Here is a 26,431-nt window from a genome sequence, read left to right as displayed (position 1 = left end):
CCTCCCGCGTCCAGCGAAAGAGTTGCAACCGAAGTTGACTCCCTATCAGCTAAGGTAACCAACATCACCGGCCTCAGTGGCGTAACCCGCAGTGGTCGGGTGTTCGCTTCCCCTCACCCGGCGGAATTGCCCTCCAAAGGGAAAGCGCCCATGGTCTAAGAGCCCACAGATATAGCCACCCCCTCGAAAGAAGTAGATCCTCCAGTGGTAAGAGGGGCCGAAAAAAAAGAGGGACTTCAAGGAAAAACAGTGACTTTGGAAGAGGCTCATGAGATCCTCCGCCTCATCCAACAAAGCGAGTTTAAGGTAGTCGAGCAACTGAATAAAACTCCAGCAAGGATCTCTTTGCTTGAACTACTCATAAACTTCGAGCCTCATCGTGCGCTGTTGATGAAGGTCCTTAACAATGCCCATGTAGCACATGATATCTCGGTGGAGGGTTTCGAAGGCATCGTTAATCATATAACCACCAACAATTATATCGCGTTTGCGGAAGAAGAGATTCCCGTTGAGGGGAGAGGACACAACAAGGCTCTACATGTGTCGGTGAGATGTATGGACCACGTTGTCGCAAAGGTACTTATCGACAATGGATCGAGTTTAAATGTAATGCCGAAGACCACTTTGGAAAAGCTTCCTTTTAGTGCGTCACGTTTAAAACCGAGCTCGATGGTGGTGCGAGCCTTTGATGGTACTCGGCGGGAAGTGATAGGGGAAATCGACATTCCCATTCAAATAGGCCCCCACACTTGCAACGTGGTGTTTCAAGTAATGGATATAAATCCCGCCTATAGCTGCCTCTTGGGAAGACCTTGGATTCATGCCCTGGGAGTGGTCCCTTCAACGCTTCACCAGAAATTGAAGTTCGCAGTGGGTGGACTTTTAGTGATAGTGTCGGGTGAAGAAGATATGTTAGTGAGCTGCCCCTCCTCCACACCGTACGTAGAAGCGGTGGAAGAATCATTGGAAACGGCTTTCCAATCCTTTGAGGTGGTGAGCTGCGCCTCTGTGGAACCAAGTTTGTCGCTACCTTCTCTCTCCAAAGCGGCCATAATGGTGGCGCGTGTTATGCTTAGGAATGGATTTAAGCCCGGAATGGTTCTAGGCAAGGACTGCCTCGAGAATGCCGACGTGGTCGATATCAAGGGAAATCCATACAAGTATGGATTAGGGTATGAACCCGGGATGCCGGGGAGGAGGAACGTGCCGTCAAGATTTCAGGCGGATAGGGTATGGCCCGGCCGTATTAGCCAGTGTTTCACCAGCGCTGGAATGGTGTCCGAGGAGGAGGTGGCCGAAATAGAAGAGGAGTTCCCTCAAGACCCACCAAGTTTTGTGCAGCCATGCCACCCCGATTCCCAAGTGGGGAATTGGCGCGTGATAAACCAGTCAGAAGTCTATACCGCTGATTCAATGTAATTAGAGCCTATAGATTTCCTTTCTCTTTTGTTTTGTAAAACCTACCTTATTAAATAAACAAAGAGATCTTGTTTCATCTGTTCTTGTAGTTCCACCTTTTCTCATATCATTTTGCATGTTTTTGTTTCTTTTGTCTTGTTTGGTATAGATATGAGGGTCGATTCTTTTTGGATCCTAACAACGAGGGTTTGACAATCGATTTTGATCGAGATATAAGCCAAACGATAAACAAGGAAGAGGAAAAGGACGTCCTGTCACCAGAGTTGGAGAGGTTGGTCGCTCAGGAAGAACGTGAAATGAAGCCTCACCAAGAAGAAACCGAATTGGTAAACTTGGGGACCACGGAGGAAAAGAAAGAAGTAAAGGTAGGAACTGGTATGACCATGCCTATCCGTCAAGGCTTGATAACCCTTCTTGAAGAGTATCAAGATGTCTTTGCGTGGTCATATCAAGACATGCCCGGTCTGGATTCCGACATTGTGTAGCATAAGTTGCCTTTGAATCCTGGGTCTTCCCCGGTTAAGCAAAAGTTACGAAGAATGAAACCCGAGATGTCTTTAAAAATTAAAGAAGAAGTAAGGAAGCAGTTTGATGCAGGTTTCTTAGCTGTGGCGCGGTACCCGGAGTGGGTGGCCAACATTGTCCCAGTCCCGAAAAAGGACAACAAGGTTCGAATGTGAGTAGACTACCGAGACTTGAACCGAGCCAGTCCTAAAGACAATTTTCCCCTGCCACACATTGACATATTGGTAGATAATACAGCCAAATTCGCCCTTTTCTCATTTATGGATGGTTTCTCGGGGTATAATCAAATAAAGATGGCACCCGAAGATGTAGAGAAAACCACTTTCGTCACCCTATGGGGGACATTCTGCTATAAAGTGATGGCCTTCGGGCTGAAAAATGCTGGGGCAACCTATCAGCGTGCCATGGTGGCGTTGTTCCATGATATGATGCATAAGGAAATAGAGGTCTACGTAGATGACATGATTGTCAAGTCTCGGACTGAGGACGAACACCTTGTCAATCTGCGTAAGCTGTTTGGAAGGTTGCGGAAATACCAATTAAAACTAAACCCAACCAAATGCACCTTTAGGGTAAAGTCGGGGAAGTTGTTAGGATTTATCGTAAGTCAGAAAGGGATAAAGATAGATCCCGAGAGAGTGAAGGCCATCCTTGAAATGCCGGAACCACGCACGGGGAAGCAGGTTCGGGGGTTTTTGGGCAGGTTGAATTATATCGCGAGATTTATCTCGCAACTCACCCCTACCTGTGAGCCCATTTTTAAGCTATTATGTAAGAACCAGGCGGTCCTGTGGAACAGTGACTGCCAAGAGGCCTTCGAGAAGATCAAACAGAGTCTCGCAAATCCCCCGGTGCTCATGCCACCTATAACAGGAAGACCTCTTTTCCTGTACATGACCGTGTTGGACGAGTCTATGGGGTGCGTGTTGGGTCAGCATGATGGTTCTGGGAAAAAGGAGCAAGCCATCTACTATCTGAGCAAGAAGTTTACCGCATGTGAGATGAATTACTCAATGCTGGAAAGGACGTGTTGTGCTCTGGTATGGGCATCACATCGGCTTAGGCAGTACATGCTCAGTCATACCACGTGGCTTATTTCCAAAATGGATCCCGTGAAATACATCTTTGAAAAACTGGCCCTCACGGGACGAATCGCTAGGTGGCAGGTACTATTATCTGAATTCGATATTGTTTACGTCACCCAAAAGGCGGTAAAGGGAAGTGCCTTAGTGGATTATTTGGCCCAGCAACCCCTCCAGGATTATCGGCTGATGCACCCCGAGTTCCCAAATGAAGATATCATGGCCCTGTTTGAAGAGAAGCGGACACACGAGGACATAGGCAAATGGATTGTTTGCTTCGATGAGGCATCTAATGCTTTGGGCCACGGAGTAGAGGTAGTCCTTGTATCCCCGGATGATCAGTGTATTCCTTTCACGGCTAGGCTAGGTTTTGATTGTACCAACAATATGGCCGAGTACGAAGCATGCGCCCTCGGGGTTCAGGCGGCCATTGATTTTGATGTAAAACTACTCAAGGTGTATGGAGACTCAGCTTTGGTGATATGCCAGTTGAAAGGAGAATGGGAAACTAGGGATCCGAAGTTGATACCCTATCAAACTCACATCTTGAGGTTAGCCAAGTACTTTGACGACATTTCCTTCCACCACATACCTCGGGAAGAGAATCAAATGGCTGATGCGTTAGCCACCTTGGCATCCATGTTTCAACTTGCCCCACACGGGGATCTGCCGTACATCGAATTCAAATCTCAAGGCAGGCCGGCATATTGTTATGCAATAGAGGAAGAGTGGGATGGGAAACCGTGGTATTTCGACATCAAACAGTATGTCGAGAACAAAGAATACCCACCAGGAATTTCTGACAATGACAAAAGGACATTGAGGAGATTGGCTACTAGTTTCTTTGTAAGCGGTACCATCCTGTACAAACGAAACCACGACATGACCCTCCTACGATGCGTAGATGCCAAAGAGGCGAACTTCATGATTGAGGAGATCCACGAGGGTTCCTTTGGGACACATGCCAATGGGCATGCTATGGCCAGAAAAATCCTTAGGGCCGGTTATTATTGGCTCACCATGGAAAGCGATTGTTGCGCTCATGTAAGGAAATGTCATAAATGTCAGGCATACGCGGACAATGTCAATGTTCCGCCACATCCTCTGAAAGTTATGTCCGCCCCTTGGCCTTTTTCCATGTGGGGAATAGATGTCATTGGGGCCATCGAACCCAAAGCGTCGAATGGTCATCGCTTCATTCTTGTGGCGATAGATTAATTCACCAAATGGGTCGAAGCAGCTTCTTATACTAATGTCACAAGGAATGTGGTAGTTAGATTCATAAAGAAGGAGCTGATTTGTCGATACGAACTCCCCAGGAAGATCATTACTGACAATGGTACCAATCTGAACAATAAGATGATGCAGGAAATGTGCGAGGACTTCAAGATCCAGCATCATAACTCTACCCCTTATCGGCCAAAGATGAATGGGGCTGTAGAGGCTGCGAATAAGAATATTAAGAAGATTGTTCAAAAGATGACAGTGTCATACAAAGATTGGCATGAGATGTTGCCTTTCGCCCTGCACAGATACAGAACCTCGGTGCGAACTTCTACTGGGGCAACACCGTATTCCTTAGTTTATGGGATGGAAGCAGTACTCCCGTTTGAGGTGGAAGTTCCTTCTTAGAGGATAATAGCAGAATCCGGCCTAGAAGAGTCGGAATGGGCTCAAGCACGCTATGACCAACTCAACCTCATTGAAGGTAAGCGTTTGACAGCCATGAGCCATGGGCGTCTGTATCAACGAAGAGTAAAGAACGCATTCGATAAGAAGGTATGTCCGCGCAAGTTCAACGAGGGGGACCTCGTGCTGAAAAAGATGTCCCACGCAGTTAAGGATGGTCGAGGCAAGTGGGCCCCGAATTATGAAGGACCTTTCATGGTGAAAAGAACTTTTTCTGGGGGTGCTCTTATACTCACCAACATGGATGGCGAGGAGTTGCCCTCACCCGTGAACTCCGATATAGTTAAACGATATTACGCTTGAAGTTTGGGGCAATCGAGAGGACCGCTGCATGTTTTTATTTCTGAGTTTTTCTCGTTCTTCTTGGTTTCCTCTAGGGATTCACATTCACTGTATTTGTCTCGTTTCTTTGAAAAGAAAAAATGGGCGAGGTTTCAGTCCTCCCTTTGGTTTCAAACCTTGTGTTTTAGATTTGTTATAACTTGAGCCCTCTTCGCTCGGTGTATGGGGTGCCCCAAACGCTTATCTAAAATTGAATCTAACCAGCCTTCACTAAGAAAGTCATCGCATTAGGAACATTCATACATGCATATACACATGCATATTTTGTGGTAACAGGGGCAGGGCCTTCTTAGGTCACGGTTAGAAGTCGAGACAAGTTGATTGCGGAAATCAACCGAGGTAAGACGATGATCGGACACGATTGGCCATTGGATTTTTTTGTTTCCTACTTACAGGTACATAGGGACGGATGCAAGTGGGGATAGGGTCACGACCGATCGATCGTTGCCCCTTCCCGGCGCTAAACAAGCAGAGAACGTCGCTGCAAGGCAACCCAGTATCCTTTGCATTCACAATTTCTTTTACTATTGTTTGTTTTAAATAAGTAATCGACACCTAATGCTGATTTAAGTAGGTTCAAGTGGGCAAACGCTAACCCATAAGGAAGGAGGAGACATGGTTAATGTTCCCCTCAAAAAAAAAAAGTACAGGTTAGCTCGCCTGGGCGAGCAACCCCTGTACGAAAATATAAAGGGGTGGAGGGGGAACGTTTTCTTCACCCAAAACTCTTCCCCCTCACTTCAAAACCCCCAAGCTCACAGAAACTACGAGAACAGCAGCCCCCAAGCTTCCATTGTTGAGTTTTTGCTTCCCTTTTCACGCTTTAATTCACTCCCCACAAGTAAGTGCAATTTCCCTTGGTTATTTGGCTCTCCATTGATGTGTTTTGGTGCTTTAGTTGCTCATTTTTTGCAAAATTCGTGAAGCAATTTGCATCTGAATCCATGCTTGTTTTGTGGAGTTGAGGATTTGAATGAGAAGGCCTTAGGCCTATGTTGTATTCTGAAGCAATGGGGCATGCCACATTGCCCCCATTCTCTTGCAATTTATGTCTAAACATGCGCCCATCAAGTGCTCGGTGAAATGCCCCAATGATATATGAATATGATTTTGCAAAATTGGGATGGTGGGGCTGTTTTATGTATGTAGTGACAACATAGGAAAGTCGAAATAGACGCCCAAATGCAATCCCAAGCTTAGGAACCCAAACTTTTTAGCTTCAATGCAAGAAAACATGCTCATGACTAGGAACCCAAAATTTGGTTTTAAAATTAGAAAAGCATGAAAATAGGGACTTGCTTGTAAGAATTCGGGCTGCCCCATGATTGGTACTTTGCACCTAAGTAACGTGGGAAATGCTTTTCAATGGTATGTAGATATATGTGTAAATATAAGGGGCATAAAATTCCTCGCCAAGTATGAATAATTGTTTTCTTAAATGAATGTATGATAGCGTGGAATGCCTTTATGAATGCAAATATGTCCAGGATGTAATTAGCTTTCCAATATGCATATAAATAAATATGAGTGAAACAATAAAAATTTGTACGGTGTAATTCAAATGTATGTAAGTAGTTGGTGATAGCAAATGTTTAAGATATAAATTAGGTGTAAAGTTTGACGCAAGACTTTGAGCATGAAAGTGTGTTTTCTTTTTTCAGAATGTATATAGGTGTATGGCAATTAGAATATATTAGATGTTCTTGTATGTTGACATGGGTAATAGGATATTTTCTACACATGCGCGTGTGCATAAATGGATTACATGAGTTTGGTCTAAATCAGAGGGGTTAGCACGACATTTTTGCGTTAATATAAGCATTATCTTGTAAAACTAACTTCCAAATGTTTGTTCTCGCAGGAGATGGCCCCGAGGAAACTTGCCTTAAAGAGATCCAGGAAGGATAAAGCGGCCGAAGGAACCAGTTTCGCTCCCGAGTATGATAGTCACCGCTTTAGGAGCGCTGAACACCAACAGCGCTTCGAGGCCATCAAGGGATGGTCATTTCTCCGGGAGCGACGCATCCAGCTCAGGGACGACGAGTATACCGATTTCCAGGAGGAGATAGTTCGCCGACGGTGGGCATCACTGGTCACCCCCATGGCCAAGTTCGATCTAGACATAGTCCTCGAATTTTATGCCAATGCTTGGCCTACAGAGGAGGGCGTGCGAGATATGAGGTCCTGGGTAAGGGGTCAGTGGATCCCGTTTGATGCAGATGCTATCAGCCAGTTCCTGGGATACCCTTTAGTGCTAGAAGAGGGTCAGGAGTGCGAGTATGGCCAGAGGAGGAACCGGTCCGATGGGTTCGATGAGGAGGCCATCGCCCATTTGCTATGTATACCGGGGCAGGATTTTGCCCGGACTGCTGCCGGGAGACGGGTGCGGATCATGCGCACCAACATGACCACCCTGACTCAGATCTGGATGACTTTGCTGCTCAGCAACATCCAGCCCAGCGATCATAATTCTGACCTCCCCCTACCGAAGTGTCAGCTGGTGTATGTCATCCTGACACGGATGAGCATTCACGTGGCTCAGTTAATCGCTGATGCCATCTATCTATTTGTAGGTATGGGGCCTACCAGGCACCCTCTAGACCCAGATAAGTCCAACAGGGCCCTGGGATTTCCCGCCTTGATCATAGGACTCTGCCAGTCGTTCGGAGTCCCCGTCGCACCTAGCAAGGTGATTCGGCCGCCCATCACCCGAGCTTTTATTGAGAAGTATTGCACACAGAGACAGGCCCAGGGGGATGCTCCGTAGGCCGCAGACGCGCCGCCACCTCATCAGGCTGGTCCAGCCGAATCATTTGATACAGAGCAGTATTTGCGGCATTTGGTTCGCCAGCAGGCGGCCAACCACTGGGCTCATGTACAAACTCATGATTATCTTTACCAGATGAGCCTCAGCCTGCAGAGCCAGGGTTTTACTTATTTTCCGTGCCTTACTCCGGACCAGTTCAGGGCAGAGGTCGCATGGCCTGAGGCCCGGGCAAGAGAGGCGCCAGCAGAGGCACCAGCAGAGGCTCCCGACGAGGCAGATGAGGCCCGCGAGGACGAGGAGATGACCGATTTACTTGATTTCTTAGGAGGGAGTGGGGCCACCTGATTGGGAGATCCCTTGATCCATACTTCTTTTTGTTTCTATTTTTCCTGTTATATATTTTTGTTTGACTAAGAGACTAACGTTTGTTTCATGTTTTGACTTTTGTTTTGTACATACATATCGTTTGAGTTGTTACGTCGGTACTTGTTTCATTGTTGTCAATAGTGTTTGTTGAAATTCCGGAACCGTGTAGAGTTTTTCATTTAGGAACGTCGTCCTAAAAAATAAAATGAACCAAAAATCCTAATAAAAAGAAAGAAGCGTTGTGAATAAAATGTCTGTGTATACAAAGAAAAAGGAAAGTGTGTATAAATGGATTTTTTTTGTGTAAATGATGCGTGGAAAGGAATTCTTGTGTGTGTGAGCAACGAGTGTATATGAAGAAACTTTTGTGTGAACCATAAGTATGTGTTGGGAAAAATGAAAAATCTTTGAACGTAAATAGGGTTTGTATATAGACCGTGTGACGTAAAGAGAAAGAGTTCCAATGCGAGTACATAAAAAGTTTGTCATGTATAAGAATATAGATGTACAAAGAAAGGTTTTCCTCATAAAGGACCACAGGTGTATAATTTTGTGAATGAAACAAAAAGGAAAAAGAAAGAAAGACCGCGAAGGTCGACATGTTATAGTTAAGAAGTATAAATCATTCGTAAAGAGCAAATGTATCTTCTGGAAACAAGGGACTGATGCTAAGAGTTTATTTTCCGGAATAACCAAGATTAGGATGGATGAATTCATTGAACTGATAGAAGAACATAATTGGGAAACGTTGGGTCTGTTTGTGTAAATTCCCAACCGTAGTATCACAATGCCATAAACGGGATGCTTGAGTGCCCACCTGGCTGTAGCCATGACTAATTTTGCACGTTGTTTTCAAATCATCATTGTCACGCGTGCCTTGTGGAGTAATATGGGAGTTTGGCCCGAGACCGACACCTTGACACCCAAATTTGTTTTGCCCCAGATATCAAGATTGGGTTCCCACGATAAAAGACCCCATTGAAACACAACCTTAGACTTTTTTTTGAACCTTGGCCTATAAAAAAGAAATCCTCATCCTTTCCCCCGAAGCAAAGGACAGAGGAATCTCCTCAAGGGAGAGCAAATAGAATGCTAAAACCCGATTTCCCAAAGAAAGGGATGGGGAAGGAAAAGTGAAAAGAAAGAAAAGGAAGAAATGGAAAGAAAGAAAAAAGAAAAAAAAAGAAGATGAAAATAAAGAAAAGAACAAAAGAAAGGAAAGAAGGATTCCCGATCAAAGATCGAAAGGAAGTAAAAAGGGAAAAGAGGCAATTCTCGATCAATGAAAGAAAGAGAACGGAAGATCTTTAGACCAGATAAATTTTCAGCAAGGTAAGGGACTGCCGGCAAAGGAAAACCCATTTTTGGTGTCTCTTCCCTTCAGATTGCCATTCAAGGTCGTTCTCGACTGGCGATATCCCACCCCACCTGAACAAAGAGGAAAATACCGAAACACCCAGTTTCCTCTCCAAAAACGCTACCCTCGAGAAAATCCTATTGGTCTGTGATCGTACGTTTGATCTTTGATTCGATAGGAAGTCGTGTGCAAAATAAAGTCATGGTGCAGTCATGGTTTGGGAATAGGATAAAACACTTGCCTGTGTGAGTTTTATACACTATGAGTGATTTATTTTCAGCTTGGCCCGATGTTTCCCCTGCATGTTCATTTAGAAGCTAAAAGTTGACATCCTGCCCTTCATTCTCGATTACAAGGAAGATTACCCTTAGCACAAGTATATTGTTTCTCTAAGATATGGTGCTCTCGCGAATGATTTATTTTTCTTTGCAAAAAGCATGTTTGCTTTTTAGGTGAAAAAAAAACCCGGTGGACCATTCGGTCCTGCCAACCTTTTTTCGAAGCTCCATGAATTGCGTTTTCATTCATGCGTCCTCCACCCACGAGTTTGGAGCCATGCGTAGTGATTGCTTTGTGCAATCCTCCATTCTCCCCCCTTTTCGGAGACCCATGAATATTATTGCCTAGCGCTGTTCATGTGTCCTCCACCTTCGAGTTTGGAGCTATGTTTCATGATTGCCTAAGTGCGGACCCTCAAGGCAATCCTCCATTCTCCCCCTTTTTCGGAGCCCCATGAATGTTATTGCCTAGCGCTGTTCATGTGTCCTCCACCTTCGAGTTTGGAGCTATGTTTCATGATTGCCTAAGTGCGGACCCTCAAGGCAATCCTCCATTCTCCCCCTTTTTCGGAGCCCCATGAATGTTATTGCCTAGCGCTGTTCATGTGTCCTCCACCTTCGAGTTTGAAGCTATGTTTCATGATTGCCTAAGTGCAAACCCTCAAGGCAATCCTCCATTCTCCCCTTTTTTCGGAGCCCTATGAATGTTATTGCCTAGCGATGTTCATATGTCCTCCACCTTCGAGTTTGAAGCTATGTTTCATGATTGCCTAAGTGCAGATCCTCAAGGCAATCCTCCATTCTCCCCCCTTTTCGGAGCCCCATGAATGTTATTGCCTAGCGCTGTTCATGTGTCCTCCACCTTTGAGTTTGGAGCTGTGTTTCATGATTGCCTAAGTGCGGACCCTCAAGGCAATCCTCCATTCTCCCCCTTTTTCGGAGCCCCATGAATGTTATTGCCTAGCGCTGTTCATGTGTCCTCCACCTTCGAGTTTGGAGCTGTGTTTCATGATTGCCTAAGTGCGGACCCTCAAGGAAATCCTCCATTCTCCCCCTTTTTCGGAGCCCCATGAATGTTATTGCCTAGCGCTGTTCATGTGTCCTCCACCTTCGAGTTTGGAGCTGTGTTTCATGATTGCCTAAGTGCGGACCCTCAAGGCAATCCTCCATTCTCCCCCTTTTTCGGAGCCCCATGAATGTTATTGCCTAGCGCTGTTCATGTGTCCTCCACCTTCGAGTTTGGAGCTGTGTTTCATGATTGCCTAAGTGCGGACCCTCAAGGAAATCCTCCATTCTCCCCCCTTTTTCGGAGCCCCATGAATGTTATTGCCTAGCGCTGTTCATGTGTCCTCCACCTTCGAGTTTGGAGCTATGTTTCATGATTGCGTAAGTGCGGACCCTCAAGGCAATCCTCCCTTCTCCACCTTTTTCGGAGCCCCATGAATGTCATTGCCTAGCGCTGTTCATGTGTCCTCCATTATCAAGCGCGAAGCCTCTGGTGACTGGGAAATATGTTCTTCTGTTGTTTTCCGGATCGGTTCCTTCGCCAAACATGTGTATATGTGTATATGTATATTATATTCGTTGTTCTTGTTGTTGTTTGTATTTTGTTTTGTATTGTACAGCAAAAAAGAAGGAGTAGAGACGAGAATCGTCATCACGGAAAGGGCAGGATGGACGAAATCAGTGTCTTATCTTTGCTTTCCTCTTATCTCTGATGAGAGGTAAGTAAAGAGGGGCAACTGTCATACCCTAATTTCGTCCGGGGATTATAATTTGATGATATACAACCATTGATTGGCCGCTTCGAGATATTTGGCACCCTTTGTTGCACAATATGTGAAGTCCCGAGAGGTGCCGAAAATCAAAAGGAAGCAGGCTTACGCGATCCGTGAAAATTCCGTGACGTGACGAAAATCGAAAGGAGGTATTTTTCGCAATCCGTGAGTTTTCGTAACTTCTTCAAAAACTAAAAAAAAGAGTAAATACATAATCCGTAAGGACTCGTAACCTTGCGGAAGGAAAATAAGTATCGTTACGAAATTCGTAAATTTTCGTAACGTTACGGAAAAAGAATTACCAAAAAAGGGTAGAGGGGGTGCATTTAGTAAAAAGGGGGTACAAATAGCAATCAGGCCCACTTGGGCCTTCCAGATTCTTCCTCCAGAAGGCTGTTGCTTCTGGAGGAAGCAACCTTGCTTGCCTGGGCGAGCTGGGTGGCAAGCTCCTCCCCTATTTTGCTATAAATAGGGGGAGGAGTGAAAGGAGAAGGGGTTCAGCCTTCTTAGCACTTCTTATTCTCTCGAAATTGCTGAGGAAAATTATTTCCGTGAAGAAAATCCAAGCCGAGGCGCTTCCGTAACGTTTCCGTGAGTAATTACGCGAAGATTCTCGATCGTTCTTCAACATTCATCATTCGTTCTTCGTTTTCTTCAGTCTTCAACGGGTAAGTACCTTGAACCGAGCTTTTCAATTCATTCTATGTACCCGTGGTGGTCCACATTTTGTTTCATGTATTTTTATTCTCGTTTTCATTCACTTTTTTTACCCCCTTTTGACGTGCTTAAGTCATTTATTTAAGTCATTTCTCGCCTAATCTAAAAATAAAATAAATTTCCACCGATCGTTTGAATTGTATCATCCGTTAATTTCAGTTAAAATGAATTCCGACCGTTCGGTCGTGCCGTAACCACGTTGGAAATTAAAAAAGAGGTAAAATAATAATATAATAATAAAAAATACCTTTTAGTAAAATAAAGCGAAAAATCAATCGGACGTTTTCTCTTTGGGATTTCTCATTCTTAATTGAATTGACTAATAACTAAAGTGAAACTAAGGCTAAAATCAACTCGCCTAGTCAAGCTCGTCCGCAAAAATAGGGTTTTTGAAAGTTTATCATTTCAGTTTCTTACCAAGTAAAATGGATCATTTTTAAGGTCCAACACCTTAAAATGATCACCTTTCAAGTAAAAAGAATCACTTGATTCACGCATAAAGGAAGAACTACGTAGGTCTGATTTCCTCTATGATGGAGGGTACGTAGGAGCAAGAGCCCCGCTTTTGTCGACCTCAAAAAATAAAAAGAACTAAAAATTAAGATAACACAATTTCCACAATTCTTAAAAATAGACTGTTGTCCTTTGAGACAAACGTGAGAGGTGCTAATACCTTCCTCACACGTAAATACAACTCCCGAACTTAGAATTTTCATTTTGACCGGTTTCCTTCGGTTTTTCTGACGTTTTCCACAAATAAACGTTGGTGGCGACTCCGCGCATCTTTCCTCCTTTGGAAAGCGCACCCGTGAGCCTCGCCTCGCTCGCCCGCAAAAGGGCACGTTGCGACACAACTGTTATGAGACAACCTTTCTAAGCACTTCAAAATGAATGAACATATCTACTTCTTAAGACATTTAACAGTGAAACACTTAAGTAGAAGTTAGTCAAAACTTAAACCCATCATCCTTTCAATTTGCGTTGCTAATGGTTTATCATAATTAAAACTAGGGATGTGGATTCAATAATAGTTTCCATTTTCCTGCCTTTATTTCTCATTCTTGCGGTATCTTTTTCCACTCATAAAAAAGCCTGCTTGTGCCCACCTAAAATTATTGAAAAAAGTTGATGATATTATTTTTAATCATTATTTTTAAAATAGAGACATTTAGTCTCCCTATTTTAAGAAATCGGTGATTATAGTCTCTCTATTTTAAAATAGAGAGATTTAGTCCTCCTATTTTAAAAAATTCTTTATATTAGTCAAAATTTTTATTTTGTTTATATTTTATTTCTTTTATCTTGATTTAATTGAACCCTATACTGAACATATTTATTTAAGGTAACATAAAAAATGATTTAATTAATTATAACGTAAGAAATAAAAAATTAAACAAAAAAAATTAAAGATTAAACTAAAATTATGATTTTTTAAAAAATATGAAAAATCAAAATTTTAGATTTTTTAAAATATAAAAATTACATGTCTCTATTTTAAAATAGAGGGTTAGAAATTTCCTAAAATAAAAAAATAAATATTTTTATTTTAAAATAGAATGATTAAAATTATTAATAAAAAAAGAACAAAATTACATTTAACCATATAAAAAGGAAAAAAAAAGCGACAAAATAAGCTGAACGAAGAGTGTGACAAAAACGCATACTTCCATTCCATAACGAAGCGAATCAAAGCAAAGGTAATGAAACAAAAGATAAAGCGGCGAGGAATGATGATTGATAAGAACGAGATGATACCTTGAAATTTGCGACATCGAATTTAACCAAACCCTAAGCATCTGGTCGTCGTTGTCATCATCCATCCATTTCCATGCCATGGAAGTTACTCCTCTCTCTTCCCCTTCTCCAATCCATGGTCTCCATCTCCGTTAGTCCCAACTTCCCTTCTTTTTATCTCTAACTCTTAACTTTTTTTTTTTTTTTATTGTTTTTGTTTACTAATTTGCTTCCCTTCTTTTCCCTTGTAGGTCACAAAGAAGCGAGATTCTTGGCGGTGGCTTCTACCCTCTACGTAATTCTTCATCATTCTTTCTTGTATTTGTTTATGTTGTATGTATGTATGTGTATTTTTTTTAATCGGCAAAGGTTATTAGTTTTTTTTTTGTTAGTGGAGGGAATTCGATCTCTCCCTTTGCCCTTCACCACTAAGTCAACCTTATAACCCATGTATGTTTGGTTTTGGTTCAGTTTGATGGAATCCCATTCATATTGCAGTTGCGTACTCATAGAGGAACAACCACTTATAAACACCCAATTTTGAGGACTTCACACAATGGTGAGTGCCTGCGCCTCTCTCATTTGCATTCTTAATAATATCTTGCATTAATGTAATTTTGTTGTTTATTTATTTATTTGTTTGTTTGTTCTTGATACATGGTTGAGGTTTTAAAGATTAGTATTTAGTACATTTGGTAAATGGGTGATTGTAATTTTATTTATTTGTTTGTTTGTTTGTTCTTGATACGTGGTTGAGGGTGTAAAGATTAGTATTTAGTACGTTTGGTTAATGGGTGATTGTAATTTTATTTATTTAATATTTGTCTTGACTTCCTTTTCCTTTATAGCTCCTCAATGTAGCTTGCGAGCAATCTCCAAGAAGCATGAAAATGTGGCGTGGTTATCTGTTAGTCCTAAATTGCATGTTCAGAATAAATTCCCCAGAGATGTAGTTGTAAGATCTGAACTTACTGCTGCTGGGTCTGCTGGAGATGGCTATTTCCTACCTGGTATGCATAAGACGTTCTATTTGTTTAGATTATGGGATTTATGTATGAACTGTGATGCCAATTTAATTCTTCATGTGTGGATCTTTGCTCAATTGCAGAGCTGAAAGTGGAATCTAAAGTCAGGGGAGTTTGTTTTTATGTTGTCACTGCCTTTTGTGCCATATTTCTTTTTATGATGATGCTGGTTGGGCATCCATCAGTGCTCCTGTTTGATCGCTACCGAAGAAAGTTCCATCATTTTATTGCCAAAGTATGGGCTACGCTGACTGTAGCGCCATTTTACAAAATCAAATTTGAGGGATTGGAGAATCTGCCACCTCCAGATACTCCTGCTGTGTATGTTTCAAATCATCAGAGTTTTCTAGACATATATACTCTTCTTACTTTAGGAAGAAGCTTTAAGTTCATAAGCAAGACTGGGATATTCCTCTTTCCAATAATTGGGTGGGCGATGTTTCTTTTGGGCATCATTCCTTTGAAGCGCATGGACAGCCGAAGTCAGCTGGTATTCCTTCACTATTATTATTATTACAATTAATTTTAACTAGTTCTTCTTAATAAGAAGTCAGTGTTTTTTGTGAAATTATTTTCCCCCTTTGGATTAAATGATACCAATAACCTTGAAGTCATGGTTTTGTTTGCTTCTTAACATATAGGACTGCCTTAAACGATGCATGGATCTTATCAAGAAAGGAGCCTCTGTTTTTTTCTTTCCAGAGGGAACACGCAGTAAAGATGGAAGACTAGGCACATTCAAGGTGAGTTTGTGTAAAAAATTTTGTAATCATTATCATCTTTATATATAATTATGATTTAAGAAGCAAACTGATGGACACATAGATCCAAGTTAGATAGGAAAGGATCCCGAATTGGAGGCTGTTGATTATTAGGAGTGTATGTGATAAAAAAATAATTGATTTTGTATTAGCATTGTTGTATTAGAAAGCAGTTCTGTATTATAAACTGTATGTATAATAGCTTTGGTAATAGCTTGAGTAATTAGGAAGTGTGTAGTTAGTTACCGCATATGGAGTGAGAATGCTCTTTGTAGGACACTTTTGTCTCTAGGACTGCGAGTGTATTTTTGTATTGTGTGTGATTTCTGTGTTCAATATTATATTTTATTCATTTATCAATTGGTGTTCTATCATTTTGGTCCGACCTGCTGAATCGAAAAGAGGAGGTTCTGTGGCCAGTGAATTCATCATTTCGGCTCAACTAAGGTGATCGAGAGTATGTATTTGTTTGAGGAAAAACTTGAAGGCTGGAAGCTAAAATTGATGCTAGCAGGGAAGAAAAGATAGGACATTTAAGGAAATTTCCATTATTGAGAGGCTGTTGAGTCACTGTAAGAATGTTTCTCTTGTTAGTACTGTGAATTCCTTTAGCTTGTGCTCCCACAAAAGTTGAAGCACCCTTCGATCTGTGTGGCATTGCCCTTCACCAATTTGAGAACAACTAAACACTTTATAATTTCTACTGTCACAGACAAGGCCAAAATGGAAAGGAGTCTCAAAATAAAAGCAGCAAAAAAAAGTAGAAGCAATGACATGGCATATGCAATTTCAGCAACTCAGAGAGAGAGAGAGAGAGAGAAAGAGAGAGAGAGAGAGAGATGAACAGGCCATGTAGAAGCAAACTTTGGTTGTGCTTTTTTTATTATTATAATTATAATATTATAATATTTAAAGGGTAAAGTTGTATGCTTAGTAATTTAGCCAATTTCTTTTCATTCTCTTTTTACTCTAACCAAACAATTAAAAAGAAATTATTTTTTTCCTTTTGTAATTCCATCAATCCAAACAATACATAAGAGTAACTGAGGCACCTTTGGCTTAGGACAATTTTAAGGTAGCCTTGTTGCAAGGTTTGGAGGGAGAAATGTTGAAAATCCTTATGTAAAGATGAAAGATTTGAAGCAAACAGGGACTGTTGATGACTGTATAGAAGCTTTTATATTCTTGTCTTCCTAATAGGAAATTGCTAGAGGACCAATACTTGGGTTATTTTGTAGAAGACTTGTTACAACTTAACATTAAACGGAAACTGCATACCTTGAAACCTCAATCTCAGCTTCAGGGCATGCAATTTCCCTGGGATATAGAGCCGAATATTTCAGATCTGCCTGCATTTGTTGGTAGTTATGGGTGGCAAAATGGTGATAGCATTTTCAGCACTACAATGAGGCCATTGAAGAGCAGCATCAGCATGGGAGGAAGCAAACTGGGACCTACTATTGTTTCAAGTTCTGTAACTGTCTCATCTAAGAGAGCAGCAATTTGGATGGAGGAAAAAATTCAGAAATTTGAACTGGGTTATCCAGAAATGCACATAACAAAAAATTTCTTCGAAGTTCAGAATCTTCTGGGCAAAATATGTATGGAGATAGGTGTAATTTTGGCATGAAAAGCATTTGCCTGTGCCATGTAACATACCAAGAATTGATAAAAAGGAAAACCAAGGGTTTTTATTCTTTAGTGTGGAGAAGAGAAACAATTGTGATTTCTAAATTCTAGTTCTGGGAGAAAATGAAGCCCTAAATGATGATGGAAAAGCAATTGAAGTGGATAAATATAACGGGGAAGAACTCATTTCCTACGTTCAACCTTAGGGACAAGGCTGATTTTTCAGCAAGCGGTGATGATGGGAACTAAGATTCATGTTAGTTAGGAAAGGATCCATTAATGGATTGGAGGTAGTTAATTATTAGGAGTACATGTGATAGAAAATAGCTGATTCTGTATTAGCTATTTTATATAGAAAGCAGTTCTATATTAAAAATTGCATGATGGCCAGTAATGTATAGGAAACAACTGCTGCCAGTTATGTATTAGAATGTATCTGATTATAGGCTGTGTAATTATGAAGTGTGTAGTTATTTGCAGCTTGTGGACAGAGCATATTCTCTATAGGAGACTTTTGTCTCCTGGGACATCAAGTGTATTATTGTATTGTGAGTGATATTAGTGTTCAATATTATATTTTATCAGTTTATTATGAATTGGTGTTCTATCTCAAACAATTGTGATTATGACTTATTTTTTATGTTATTAAGAAAAAAGGGCAGAGCTCATGAATAAGTGTGTCCACTTCTTGACAAATAAGCGCTTATTTTAACAAATAAGTTTAAACAAATTGGCCCTACATTTGTTGGACAACTTTACTTAATACCAATTGGTTTTAAGATGAATCTAACAAAAATGAACTGAATTTATATTTTGTTGGGGTCTCTTTATCGTACGTTCTTGTCTTTGCCTGGGAATAACATGCTTGGAGGATGCTTACTGCACCTAGATAGGGAGTGTGACCAAGGGTGACACATTGACCTTAGAGTAGTGTTGTGGACAGATTTAATGGTTGTTTAACAGCTGTCTCTGATATATTCCTCTGTCAGATCCAGCACAAGATGATTGAAAACCAACCCGCGGGGTATTAGGTCAAGTTTCAACATGATTGACTCACCTAACAACAACAAAGCCAGAGTTTCAGGAATGGTTAAATGGATCACATGACATCATTTGGAATGGTTATAAACCAAAGTTTCAAGAATATTAATTGGTCTGAAATCCCTTGATGATTTCCTCCAATGTCGTTTTTGGTCTTCCTCTTCTCCTTTTTACAGGACTACAAATCATGCAATATGATGAACTCATCTAAGCTGTCACTAAAAAATAGAACCTGCTCCCCAGCCTATATGATGATTATGGAATGTCAATATTCAAATTGAGATAAATTATTTTTTACTCTTTTATTTTCTTCTTTATATATATTTTGTCTTCATATCTGTGAACTAACTTAATTCTTTTGTAACTTTCCTTGGGGGATGTGCAGAAGGGTGCTTTCAGTGTTGCTGCAAAGACAAATGCACCAGTAGTACCAATTACCCTTATTGGAACTGGTCAAATCATGCCTGCAGGAAAGGAGGGAATAGTGAACATAGGTTCTGTGAAAGTGGTTATACATAAACCTATTGTTGGAAAGGATCCTGACATGTTATGCAAAGAGGCTAGGAAGACAATAGCAAGTGTGCTGACTCAAAGCTGAGAAATATACTATAAATGAGTTCTTTTAATTTCAATTTCACGAGACTGAAAGCCCCCCCTCTGCCATGAAGTGAACTGAGAAGGTAAATAATCAAATGCATGTCACTTCCCTGATTAGGGAATAGGGATATTAGTATCTTGTATCAAGTACACTTCACTATTGCGTACATTATTGATTTATTCTGGTTTGTGAGCTATTGTATTTGTTTCCTATTAATATAGGTTTAGTAAATTAGGAAACATCTCATAATTACAGGGATTTTAAATTAGGAAATATCCCATAATTTCTGGCATCTGATTTCAAGAGGCTGTAACTTTATTTCCTAAATTAGCTTATAAAGCTATAGATGTGTGTGCGTGTGTTCTCAGTATTGTGCAATATAAAAAATCAGTTCATTATTCCCTAAAACTCTAGATGGTATCACAGCCTATCATCCATTAGTGGGCCTCCCATGTTTGTCACTCTCCAAGCGGCAGCGGGAGCCTTGAGTGGAAGGAGGAGTGTTGAAAAGCCACCTTAATCGTGGTCACCCCCAGGCCCTAGATAATTGTTGGCAAAGTGGTGTTGATGTCCCACATTGGCTAAAGATAATGTATATAAGTGGGGAGCAATCCCTACTTTATAAGTTGGTTTTGTAGGGTTGAGTTAAGTCTAAATCCACATTTAAGACTATTCATTATTTGTTATAGCTATAAGATTACAATTTTGCGATATAGTCTTTGTTTTATACTGAACATTTTGTTACTTCTTGTGGTGCAGTCATGCTTTGCTTACCATCTTGATTGATGTTGGAGCACCTGAGATTTTGCTTGAGCGGGCCGGGGGGAGGGGGGATTGTAGAATAAGTGTTAGAATTGGTTATGCAAAGAGAGTCGCAAAAAGTAATGTTATCCAAAACTAGTGTTGTAATGTTATTCATTCAACTAGTTATGGGGAATTTGGCAAACAATTTAGTATATATTTAACAAGATGAATCAGTTCAGCCAGTTGGTTTTGGAGGTAATACTGTTTTTATTTAATATTGATTAGAAATGGTCTCACAAAATAAGCCACGTGAATATTTTTAAGCGTTTTCTTTCTTCAAAGGAATGCTCGTACCAAAGTTCTTTTATTAAAGGAATACTCCATTCATTTATTGGGTGTATTGAGTTTAATTTTTTTCCATTGCCTCAAAAACCAACGGAAGGTCAAGGACCTGATGGGTGTTGCTAGGTGCACCCAGCAACATTGCTGGTGCACCCAACAACATTGTTGGTGCACCCAACAATTAGGGTGAATGGACAAAATTGTCCTTGGCTTTATTTTAAATAAAAAAGGTGCACCCAACACCCCACTTCTTCCGCTTCGTCTTCTTCTCCTTCCTCGTGCATCTCCTTCTTCCGTCATTTCCTTCCTCGCGCAACTCCTTCTTCTTGCGTTTTTGGAGCTGCATTTGTGTGGTTGGACTCCGCCGTCGAGGTTAGTTCCCTTTCTCACTTAGTAATGGGATTTTTCATTGAATTTTGGTTGTAGGGTAGACGACATTGAGGTTAGAAGAGATACGATTTTGTGGAATATGAATAGGTTTTGAATAGGTTCAACACATATGGAAGAACTTCTTTCGTATATGTTGCTGAGTTGTTAACGTGCATACGAAAGAACTTTTTTCGTATGAACATTTGAATTTTCTTTTAATAATTTAGTTACTTTTTTTTTAAAATTTAATTGTACTTGTTTGTTTTGTATTAAAAATAGGTATGTTTTGTTTTTTAATGAAAAAAATATGTATGATTGCATGGTGTATGAAATAAATTTTTATGTTTAATATATTTGCATCAAAATAGTATATATCAAGTAACATTTTTGTTTTTGATTAGGGTTTAATTATGGGTGCCTAGGATTGATTGTGTGGTTAGGGCTTAGGGGGTAGAGGAGTGTTTATGTTAGGGTTAGGGTTGAGCATATGGGTTAGTTGAGATGTTAGGGTTTAATATATGATGGTATGTAGTTAGGGTTGGTTGTTAGGGTTTAGTTTAGCGGTTAGGGGTGGCATTAGGGTTTTGTGTAGGGCTTAGGGTTTAATATATGTTGTGGTATGTTGTTGGTAGGTAGTTTTAGAAATGGTAGATATGTAAAGGGTAGGATTGGTGGTTAGGGTTTATTCTAGTGCCAAGGGTTGAGCTTGTGGTTTGGGTTAGGGTTTAGGGTTTATTTTAGTGGTTATGGTTGAGCTAATGGTTTAGTGTAGTGGTTAGGGTTGAGCTTTGAGCTTATTTTAGTTGTTAGGGTTTAGGTGTAGGGTTAGGTTTATATATATATATATATATATATATATAGTGAATAAATAATTTAGTCCCTGAGATTGTACCCATTTTGCATATTAGTCCCTAACTTAATGTTAAATTCAAAATAGTCCCTATCTTTGCATAAGTGTTGCAAAATAGTTATTTCGTTAAATTTTAAAGTAACGCTGTTAGTGAGGACAATTTTAGTGCCATGTGGACTATCCAACGTGACACTAAAGGATGACGTGACATGACACGTGGACGTGCCTCTTAAAAGATGCCACATCATTTGATGATAATAAAATAAGTAAATAGGCAATTTAGTCCCTAACTTTGTATCCCTATTGCATATTAGTCCCCAACTTAATGAAAAATTCAAAATAGTCCCTATCTTTTGCATAAGTGTTGCAAAATAGTCATTTTGTTAAATTTTAAAGTAACGCTGTTAGTAAGGTCAATTTTAGTGCCACGTCATTTGATGATGATAGAATGAATGGCTTCTTCAAATTTGATGGTTCTGAACCAATTGAGGCATATATACGAAAAAGAACCCACACACACTTGCACAAATAAAAAGAACAAAAAATTCACAACAACAACCTTATCTCTGTAGCCGTCAACACCAATGGGCGAGGTCTGCATAACCATTCTCTTTTCATCTTTTTTTTTTCTTCAATTACCATCAATGTATCATTTCGGGTTCTGATTTTTTTTTTTTTTTTGTGTTCTGAATAGGAAGAGAAAAAACCAGAGGAAAACAAAGTGGAGGAGAAAAAAGCAGAGGAAGAAGAAAAGAAAGAAGAAGAGAAAAAATCAGAGGAATCAAAAGATGACAAGGAATCCAAGGAGGAACCTGTGCCGCTAGAAATTGTGCAAGGCACAACCTTCGCAATGCATGGACACTTTAAGCACGATTTCTGGCATCTTTTAAGTTAGGGACTATTTTGCAACACTTATGCAAAAGATAAGGACTATTTTGAATTTTTCATTAAGTTAGGGACTAATATGCAATAGGGGTACAAAGTCAGGGATTATATTGCTTATTTACTCGTTTTGCTATCATCAAATGACGTGGCATCTTTTAAGAGGCACGTCCATGTGTCATGCCACGTCATCCTTTAATGCCACGTTGGATAATCCACCTGTCACTAAAATTGACCTCACTAACAACGTTACTTTAAAATTTAACGGAAGGACTTTTTTGCAACACTTATGCAAAGATAAGGACTATTTTGAATTTAACATTAAGTTAGGGACTAATATGCAAAATGAGTGCAATCTCAGGGACTAAATTGCCTATTCACTCTATATATATATGGTGTTATGTTATTAAGTTTTAGAAATGGTAGATATGCATTGGTTAGGGCTGAGGCTTGGGGTTAGTTTAGTTGGTTGGGATGTTTTTAGTTGATAGGGTTGAGGTTAGGGTTACTTTACTGATTATTATTTAGGTTAGGGGTTGATTTAGATGCTAGGGGATAGGTTAGGGTTAGTTTACTGATTAAGATTTAGGTTAGGGGTTAGTTTAGATCTTAGGGGTTAGGTTAGGGTTTAGTGTCTAGGGTTTAACTTATGCAATGCATAGGTGGTAGTGTTTAGGGTAGTGTGATTAGGGTTTATAATGTAGGGTTGATGACTTAGGGTTATGCAGGTTTATGAATATTGAATTTGACCAAAAACAATACATGATTTACAAATCATGGTTAGAACGAGAGGTTTAGGTCGTGCATTAGGTAAGGGTATAGGTTGAGGTTGGGGTGGACAGGATGAGCATCATGCACATGATGTTCCTCGGCGGCGTAGGCCTACTGCATCCGTCCGTAGGCAATAGGTACATGTTTCTGTTGCTGAGGACGTTGCTGATATGATTGAGGAAGTTCCTCAGATGACTGAGGATGTTCCTCATATGACTACGAACGTACCTACTGTTGGTGTAGAGGGCTTAGCTAGTGATGTTGCTGCGAAATCAGTTGCTGATGATGCTGAGGGATTCCCAGGTGGACCGCGGGACCCATCAGTGCTCACTTTGTTTGCGGAGCATGTTGCACACAACATATGGACTGGAGAGGTATTATAATTTTTACGTAAAGTTAATTGTTAATTATTTGTTATTGTTGAGTTGTTTGTGATAATAAATTTTTGATATACTGTTATTTGGAATCATGTGTTCTTCAATTCAGGAACGTCCTGAATTGAAGCTGGTCTCCCACGGAAGGAAGGCAGAGAAATTTGGGAGGCCAATGCGTGAGATTGCAGGGTTAGTAGACACCATAAGATTAACTCTTTTGATCGGGTGTTCAGTAGTCACCGACGATCCGAGAGTTACATTCGTTTTCGTGGAGGTGTGACATGGGGAGACTAACACCTTCCATCTTCTGGTAGGAGAGGTTATGATCACACTGGATGATGTGGCATCACTCCTCCATCTGTCGATCACAGGCGCCTTCCACAACTTCGAGCCTCTACTTGTGGACGAGGCGACCGTCTTGTTGATGGAGTTGCTTGAGGTCTCGGGTGAAGAGGCTAGAGCTGAGACTGTACGGGCGTATGGGGCATATGTACGCCTGTCGTGGCTACGAGATATCTATCTGAGGAGATGCGAGACCGGACGGTTGGTTGTAGCAACTCGTGCTTATCTCTTCCACTTGGTTGGTTGCACTCTTTTTGCTAACAAGAGTGCAACACATGTTCATGTAGTGCATCTGAAGGCTTTTCGAGACCTGGGTGAGAGTGGGAGCTATGCCTGGGGAGCTGCCGCGCTGGTGCATATGTATAATCAGTTAAATGAAGCTTTTCAGAGCAGTAGATGATAGATAGCTGGGTACCTGACTTTATTACATGTAAATTTTGTGTTTGTAATATGTTAAATTGGATTATGATGTAAATATGTTTTTTTATGTGTATTTGACATTGATTTTATGCTCATGTCATGTTTGTAGTGCTGGATATATGAGCACTTTCCTAATGTCTATGACTGTGTCACTAACGATGCGTACGATGAGACATTCCCACGTGCCTGCCGGTGGCTTACGACGAAGACTTATATGAAGGGATTACCAATAGCGCTGTATCGGACACGTTTAGATGCTTTGACGATCACTGACGTGTGCTGGATGCCTTATGGTGACCACAGAGGAGTGAGGGGGTTTGACCTCAGTTCGTGCTTCTAGGGCCAGCTTAGATGGGGTCCTATTGTGGTCATAGTTTGACCAGAGAGGGTGGTACGACAGTTTGACTACGTTCAGACCATCCCTCCACCGCCTGTTAGTGCCTGCTTGTCATATGAGGATATCGACGACAGATAGATGCATTACTCGAACCATCTAGCAGTTGCGGGTGAGATTTTTGTTGTGTCTAGGCAGGTATCAGCAGATTACATGGAGTGATTCTTTCGGATATCTCATCCGTTCATCACACTCACACAAGCAGGTGATAAGCCTAGACTTCCACCTGCCCCACAACATGAGGAATATGTCGAGCCAGGTATCCCGGAGGTTCCAGTGGGAGCAAAAGGTGGACCGTCACAGGCATCTGATCCCCCTAGACATGCAGTGGTAAGATTAGTTGCTTTAATGTTTTATAAAATGTTATTTATTTTAAATGTTGTAATAAATGTTTTTTATGAATGTCATATGATGCTTGTGAAGGTTGTGAAACGGTCGCAAAAAGGTTGGAACGTGTGCTCAACCTAAGGATGGTCACTGAAGGTACAAAGTTACACGAGATCATGAAAGATTGCCTCAGGATCGCTAGGGGTGACACCTCAAATGGAAATGTTAGGACACGACGAAGATGACGCACAGATCATTCATAGGTCATGTTATGTCTTTTATTTGACAACATTTTTGTATTTGTTACATTATTTTGGTTATAACTTTTATTAAAATTATTTGTTACATTATTTTATTTTTTGTGCACTCTATATCACACACCTTCCATAATTGATAAAATTAATAAATAATAATATGATGACGTAAAAAAGAAATATAAAAAATATAACGTAAAAAAGTATACAATAGAAATAAAATAAAAAAGGTGTATTATTCTAACTTCTAAGTATACAAATGAATTTCTTCCTCTACTATCAGCATATGTGTCAGATCTCATGATTGCAACAAATTCATTTTTATGGACAACCGATTGAGTTCATTGCAAAACATTATCTCGGGTACCAAAGACCTACAACATAACCCCGGCATATTAATTTTTATACAAATATACATTCAACCAAATGACTCAAACTAATAAACATCATTACCTGAGAAGTATTAAAAACATCCGAACAATCAACATGTGATGGTTCATTAACACCACATTCTTGTTCATTTTCATAATCCATATCAACTTCTTGAGATATCGTATTGTCATAAGTCCATTGATCTTCGTTCATCTTAAGAACAAATAAATAAATTACACATCATACACAAGTACATTCAAAATTTACAACTACATACGAATTACCATATTAGCAAAACTAAGAATAGACTAAATAATAACTAAATACATATTACCAACTAATACAACTACATTCAAAATTTATATCTAAATAATTTACTTAAACTAAATACAAATTTTGGACCTAAATAATTTCAATTTTGACTTATCATATAAAAATTTTTGTAATAACTAACTAATTTTAAATTTCTATAACAAATTACCCAACACATACTACAAAAACACAATAATAATAAATTTTACGAAACATCTAATTTCACAAAAAAAAATACTTCAAACATACAAATTTTGCACCCTAATTAACAACTAAAATATATACAACTATAACTAACAACTAATTAAACATTTTACTACTACAACAAAATACAATTATTATACCTATATAATTTAATATTATACCTAAATTATTATACCTAATTAAACTAATTATCCACAAATACAAATTATTTTACTTCAATTATATAATATTCATAAACATTAATTTTTTTCACAAATCTAAAACAAAAACTAAAAAACAATTAAACTAAGAAGCTTACGGAAGAAGGTCTTTCGTAAAAAGCTTACGGAAGAACTTTTTTCAGTAAGCTTTTTACGGAAGACCTTC

At 40.1% G+C, this 26,431-nt stretch overlaps 1 protein-coding gene and 1 long non-coding RNA gene across 7 annotated transcripts; both read left to right on the top strand.

The window, feature by feature from the left end:
* Positions 1-13,962: 13,962 nt before the first annotated feature.
* Positions 13,963-20,243, top strand: LOC114379947 (1-acyl-sn-glycerol-3-phosphate acyltransferase 1, chloroplastic-like). 5 transcript variants are annotated; one of them, XM_028338790.1, is made up of 8 exons: positions 13,963-14,205; positions 14,306-14,349; positions 14,553-14,613; positions 14,903-15,064; positions 15,163-15,569; positions 15,721-15,822; positions 18,896-19,190; positions 19,868-20,243. In XM_028338790.1, exons 1-7 carry the CDS (start codon positions 14,154-14,156, stop codon positions 19,106-19,108), a joined length of 1,041 nt encoding a protein of 346 aa, XP_028194591.1. In that variant the 5' UTR covers positions 13,963-14,153; the 3' UTR covers positions 19,109-19,190; positions 19,868-20,243. The 5 variants fall into 5 exon arrangements, with proteins under 5 accessions (XP_028194591.1, XP_028194590.1, XP_028194595.1 ...); XM_028338789.1 differs by having other exon boundaries at positions 14,526-14,613; XM_028338794.1 differs by lacking the exons at positions 18,896-19,190; positions 19,868-20,243 and adding exons at positions 16,243-16,412; positions 16,553-18,061 and having other exon boundaries at positions 14,526-14,613.
* Positions 20,244-22,111: 1,868 nt separating this feature from the next.
* On the top strand, positions 22,112-25,273 carry LOC114379948. Of its 2 annotated transcripts, none has more exons than XR_003659631.1 (4): positions 22,112-23,440; positions 23,553-24,193; positions 24,312-24,926; positions 25,020-25,273. It is a non-coding gene; the product is annotated as an uncharacterized LOC114379948 (long non-coding RNA). The 2 variants fall into 2 exon arrangements; XR_003659630.1 differs by having other exon boundaries at positions 23,553-24,212.
* Positions 25,274-26,431: the final 1,158 nt, after the last annotated feature.

Source organism: Glycine soja, chromosome 12 (assembly GCF_004193775.1).
Source record: "Glycine soja cultivar W05 chromosome 12, ASM419377v2, whole genome shotgun sequence".
NCBI lineage: Eukaryota > Viridiplantae > Streptophyta > Magnoliopsida > Fabales > Fabaceae > Glycine > Glycine soja.
This window is presented reverse-complemented; position numbering and strand designations above follow the sequence as displayed.